The sequence below is a fragment of the Paroedura picta genome, chromosome 15, assembly GCF_049243985.1.
Source record: "Paroedura picta isolate Pp20150507F chromosome 15, Ppicta_v3.0, whole genome shotgun sequence".
NCBI classification, from domain to species: domain Eukaryota; kingdom Metazoa; phylum Chordata; class Lepidosauria; order Squamata; family Gekkonidae; genus Paroedura; species Paroedura picta.
Window position 1 is genome coordinate 6243985 of NC_135383.1, and position 6000 is coordinate 6249984.

General features: G+C 53.2%; 1 protein-coding gene across 1 annotated transcript; it reads right to left on the reverse strand.

Moving 5' to 3' along the window:
* Positions 1 to 839: 839 nt before the first annotated feature.
* CLDN19 (claudin 19) lies at positions 840 to 5740 on the reverse strand. Its single transcript, XM_077312031.1, has 5 exons — positions 5331 to 5740; positions 4278 to 4442; positions 1990 to 2074; positions 1471 to 1617; positions 840 to 1145 (listed from the first exon to the last, which is right to left on the reverse strand). Exons 1-5 carry the CDS (start codon positions 5551 to 5553, stop codon positions 1112 to 1114), a joined length of 654 nt encoding a protein of 217 aa, XP_077168146.1. The 5' UTR covers positions 5554 to 5740; the 3' UTR covers positions 840 to 1111.
* Between the last annotated feature and the right edge of the window lie 260 nt (positions 5741 to 6000).

Below are 6000 nucleotides of genomic sequence, written 5' to 3' on the forward strand. Positions count from 1 at the left end.
TTTACCCCATCGCAGCTCCCATAATCGAATTGGCCTTTGTTGCCGCAGCATCACGCTAGAAAAAAAATGGGCCATTCACAAAGGAACTCTGATCAAAGGAAAGCTAGAAGTCGGCTTGCTCCCTATCTCCCGCTCGCTCCCTCCCTCCCTCTGCATGCCAAATTCTCTTGTTCCCAGTGCCAATGGACGTGTAGGCGCTTCCTATTAACACTAGCAGGTTGTTCTCATGAACAGTTAAATCCTTCTCGTTGCCTTTTCATTCCTTTGACCAGCACAAAGGGGGCGGGCGGGAAGGAAGGGCTGCTTCTTGGGGGCTTTCTGATAGAAATATCTGACCAGCCCGAGCGGGCTGAAAGAAAGAGATGTGTGTTTGGATTTTCACCCTCCTGAACGCCAGCCAAATAGCTCGAGATCTTGAGATTGGTTTAGCAGAACGGCACAGATGGCTTTGTTGTCCAGGCGAAAGATTTCTCAGCGGGTTTGAGCCCTCAAGGAGAAGCTCCGTTCAGCAAAGGGGTCCGCTGCACACCTGGTGCTCTTGCCCCCAAGGCAGAGAAGTTAAAATCACAGGGACAATCGTAAAAATCATCTTCTGTGAGTCCTGCCTAATCTATTGTCCCACTGCCAGATTAAAACCTGGGCTCAAAGCTTGCAAAAACCTCCTGGCGATCCACTGGTGAGAAATAAGGATGTTTTGGGAACTGCCCTATGCTCAGAGAGGGAATTACTGCCTCTGTCCCATTCTGCTGAAGGCTCAGCTCTGTTCCTTGTATTCACTCCGCCGATGTGAAGGCAGCCCGGAATCCCATAGAAAGGAGAGATACGCAGGTAGAGACAGGTTTTTAAAAAGCTGGCAACAGCCAAAATGTATTTTAATAGGACACGTTTTAGTACAAACCATTAGAACCAAAGGGTATCTGAAATTCAGGAGCCGTCAAGTTCTATGCGTGATGCGGTAGAAAAGTTAATACAAAGCTTAAATTATAAGGCTGTGTCTTGGAAAGGGATTGGGGTGTACGCTTAAAAAAGAAATATCCTTGACTCAGTCATATTTGGACTCTCGGAAGGGAACAGTCAGGATATAAATACGCCTTTCCCCTGGAAGAAGGAATTATACGGACTGATTTCCCCTTTTTATAGTGGGTCTGAAAGATCAAGGAAAACAAAATGGAAAAAAACAAAAACAAAACAAGAGGGCCGTTAGTTTCGCGCTCGCAACTGAGCCCCGAAAAAGAAATCTTTGGGGTCCCCTCCCCACAACTTGGGATTCCAGAGGGTTGTGGAAGCAGGAAGAGAGGAAAATTCCTTCGGGGACCTGATTTGGAAAGCAAATGACCCCCCTTCCCCTGAGAAAAGATTGTGCCCTCCTTGTCCAGGAGGACTGCAGGGGACAACTTGGGTCCTCTGTTTTACGGAACGTCTCTTGCTTTCCACCCCACGGCCAAGAGGAGCAATGGGGTTCAGACATACTCTCTCGCTGCCGATGGCTGGGACTGCCGGTAGTACTGCTGGCCTCTCTCTTCTGGCCTGGGGCACGAGCAGGACAAGAAGGACCCTCCCAGCAGGGCCAGGCTGGCTGCCGACCACCCGACGAACAGAGCAGGCCCGTATTCGTACCTAGGGCAAAGAGAGGCGGTTGCAACAGTACAAGCCAAGCAGCAACTACGGGCGGCTATGCTTGAAAAGAATCACGGGGGGGGGGGGGGGGAGCCCCAGGGTCATCCGGGCTGCCAGCAAAACAGAACTGGGTAGATATTCACAGGACAGGGTGAGGGGCCATGGCTCAGGGGAAGAGCAGCTGCTTGGCAGGCAGAAGGTCCCAGGTTCAATCCCCGGCGTCTCCTGTGGAATAGTCCAGGCAGCAGGCCATAGCTGGCCTCTGCATAGTGGCCCTCGGCGTCCTTGGTGATCTCCCCTCCAAATACTAAAAAGGGCCTGCCCTGCTTAGCTTCTGAAATCTGGCTAGCCTGAGCCGTCCCCTTTATTCACCTGGCATTGACCGGCGTGCTCGGATTGAAGAATTCGACCGTCACCCGGGCCGCATACCACGAGACCGCCGTCATCGTGCACAGACCTGCGAACACAGAGGAATACCCAAAGTATCTAGCATCTCCACCCCCTGAAGAATGCGGCTGCTCGGCTCCAGGAAGCCAAGACTACCAAGCTCTCAACGGAGAGGTGGTGGCTCAGGGGTGGTTCACCTGCTTTGCGTCCAAGAAGCCACAGGTTCAACCCCCCCAGGTTCCCAGTTAATTGGACCAGGTGATGCAAAATACTGTTATTTGCCTCTGTGACATCCTTTCACAGGAAACTCATAGCCCCGTTGCCACACTCACAGCCTTGCCCTGAACTTGGTGACCCCTACTGCAAGCACGCAGCACAGTTGCTTTCCAAGCAGAGACCATCTGTAGCCGAGAGCCAAACTCAGATTTTGCAGCGAAGTGTCTGATGAGCTTCCCCAGGGGTTGCCAGATTTAGGTCAGGAAATGCCTGGTGACTCTGCGTTTGTGTGTGAAGCCAGTGTGGTGTCAAATCTAAGAGTGGCAGCTTCCCCACCCCTCCTCTACCTGCCACCAGCAGGTTGGCCTTGGGCCAGTCACAGTTCTCTCAGGGCTCTCTCAGCCTCGCCTCCCTCACAGGGTGTCTGTTGTGGGGAGGGGAAGGGAAAAGCGGCTTTGAGACTCCTTCGGGTAGAGAAAAGGGGCATATAAGAACCAATTCTTCTTCTTCAGTTCTCTCTCAGTCCCTTCTACCTTCCAGGGTGCCTGTTGTGGGGAGAGGAAGGGAAAAGCAACGACGAGCCGCTTTGAGACTCCTTCGGGCAGTGAAAAGCAGAATATAAAAACCAGCTTTTGCTGGCAGGAGGTGCCTCAAGAACTGTTCTGTGTTTATTCCGCTGCAAGAAGAATAGTCACTCCTTTTCCATTTCCTTAATGACCATTATTTTGCAATAATGCCGTAATGATCATGTCGGACTGTATAATGCTGGCGTTGCTTCCTGGGCATGGAATTACAGGGGGAGCCTTCCTGGGCAAAGTCTTTGGGTTTTGTCTTTTTTGGAGGGGAGGGGGGAGAACATAATCAAGGTAATAAGTGCCTTTAGCTGTTCTCCTAGATTGAAGTATGCATTTCTTTTTTCATTAAAGAATTTCTTTGACCTTTGAAAAGAAAAAACTGCATCCCGAGAGCCTTCTTTAGGAGAGAGAGATGGGCAGCAACCTTTTTATTAACCTTTCCCTGCCTTTCCTTGAAAGGGCAACAATTCTCCGGTATGTAATAAAAAAGAAGGTAAAAATATAAATAAAACTCACTCTTTCCCTAACAAATATTTTAAATTATTTTGCCATGACACAGGCTTTTTTTTTGGGGGGGGGGGGTTTGCTGTTGGTTGTTTTTTTAAAATATGGCCATAGTTGCATTATTTTACACTTGGCCAAGAAAAAGAGATGGCATCTCTATTACACCCATAGCTAGAAAAGAACACACCCTAATTTCTCCTTCTTTACCAGAATCTCCTTCATTAGATAAACTGGCCAGACGGCTGACCCCGAGGACGCATTCGGCAGGTCCAGCAGCCCCTAATTTTAATTAGCAGCCCCTAATTTTAATCCGGGGAGCGAGGGCATCCCACATTCGCAGGGAACTGACCCTGACTTCAAGTTAACTTTTGAAATGGAAGCTTTGAGCTTCAACATGGCTGAGCTTTCTTCAAACCTATTCAGACAAAATCCCTGTTAATTTTAGAAAATCACGCAAACCACGGACTGGGGACGGCGGGGGGCGGAGATGAGAAATCAAAAGTAAAAAACTGTGCTAAGTATTGGGCATAGACAAGAGAACATTCACGTTTAAGGCAATATTTTAAGAAGATTTATAACGCAGGCCCTGTGCTTCAAATTGCTGTTTGATGACCGGATTACCCCTTCCACTGTGCTAAGGTTCAAGCTTCAGACCCATGGGACAAATTTTGATTTCGTATTTTACAGAATTTTCAGGCAGGTTGTAATTAACGGGATTTCCAGACTGGTAGAATGCTGAAAAGCCAACACAACGATACAGATAAATTTACCTGCCCCCCAATTATTTTTTTCATCCTGCCACCTTTTCCCTCCCCATTTTATCACAACAACCTTGCAAGGTAGGATAGGCTCAGGGACTGTGGCCCACAGCTCTCCAGTTCACCGGGATTCGAACCTGGGCTTTCCCAGTCTTTGATTCCGCAGTCTAAGGGCCGCAACATGCAAACTGTTGGACAACGCAGGGAATTCACGGTTTACCTGCCAGCAAGAAGAAGACTCCTCCCAGGACGGCAATCCAGCTTTTGGTGACGGGGTTCTCGTCCCCCACTTTGGTGCACTTCATTCCGATCACGCTGACGACGACCCCCGCGAAGCCCAGCAGGATGGACACGACCATCAGCGCTCGGGAGGTCTGGATGTGCACTGCACAGCCAAAGGGAGAAACAAACTGCAAACCCAGCCTCCGTCCCTTCCAGAGAGAAAGGCAAGTCCTGCATAGTGCAGGGGGTTGGACTAGATGACCCATGAGGTCCCTTCCAACTCTATAATTCTATGATTCTATATTCAAACCCTGATGGCCCTTCTGCCAGACCCAGCGACAATGCAGGGAAGCAGCAGCCGACTTCTGGAGACCTCACGGGGCAGAGATGGTCTGCCTCTCTGTGTAGAGACTCTGGGCTTTTTGGGGTAGTCGATGAGGGCAAACCCAGCTTAGCTTTGGAGAGCCGATGGGCTGTGGCTTGCCAGGGCCGACCAGGTTAGGGGAATCCGGAGAAAGAGGAGAAACAGACCTATAGGGGGTCTGTGCACTTTCCCTGATCGAAATTGCATTTCGGTCCTGAAGACGAATGGTGTATGTGTGTGTTGGGAGGGGAAAACGTCTTGTTTTCTCAAAACAACAGACAGGCAGGTAGCACTGGCTAAATTACCCCCCCCTCCCCAATAACCAGCACCTCTTCCCTGCTCTAGATTTGGCCTTCCCCCTTTCAATTGCCCTGTGAAACTCCTGGAAAACTGGGGATGGAGGCTGGGGAGGGCAGGGACCTCGGGAGGGGAGGGGAGGGGGGGCAATGCTATAGCGCCCACCCGCCAAAGCAGCCACTTCTTCCGGGGAAACTGACCCCGGCAGCCTGGTGCTGACTTTTATATAATTCCGGGGGATTCTCAGGTCCCACCGGGAGGTTGGCATCCCATGGTCCCCAGCCCCCCTCCCCTCCTCCAACCGATCTGCAGCCCTTTCAGGCACGGCGGCTGCAGGCCGGTCCCACTCGCCGCCTCCCTCCCTCCCTCCTTCCCCGCGGCGGGACGCACCGTCGAGCGAGAGCATGGAGTCGTGCAGCTTGCACTGGACCTGGCCGGTGCTCTGCGAGGCGCAGGTCATCCAGAGGCCCTCGTAGAGCCCGACGGCCGTGATGATGGCGTCTCCGGCGTACGAGCTCTGCTTCCACTGCGGCAGGGCCGAGGCGCAGATGGTGGCCACCCAGCCGGCCAGCGCCAGGAAGTAGCCCACCAGCTGCAGCCCCGCGCTCGCCATGGAGCCCACCGACGGGCGGGCTGGCGGGCGGGCGGCGAGGTGGCCTCTTCGACGGGGCGAGCGCCTGCAGGAGCGGCAGCGGGCGCCGGAGGCCGAGCGATGCCAGGGGCCGCCCCCACGCAGGGCACCGCGCGATCCCTGCCCTGCTCCCTCCCACGCCGCGACGTTGGCTCCGGAGCGGGGGGGAGGAGGAGGGGCGGCGGCTTAACCCCCTTCCCTCCCCACCCCTTCCCGCTGCCCTGGGGTGGGGGTGACGGCGGGGTGGGGGGTTGTCAGTCGTCCTGGTTTCTTGACGGCAGGGATCGCTGCGAGGTCAAATGCATGGATGGGCGTCTTGTTTCCCCTCGAACTCGGCACATCGCGGCTGCTTAGGGACGGTTGCCAGCTCCAGGCGGGGGGACGCCTGGAGATTTGGGGGTGGAACTTAGGGAGGGGGGCCGTGCCATA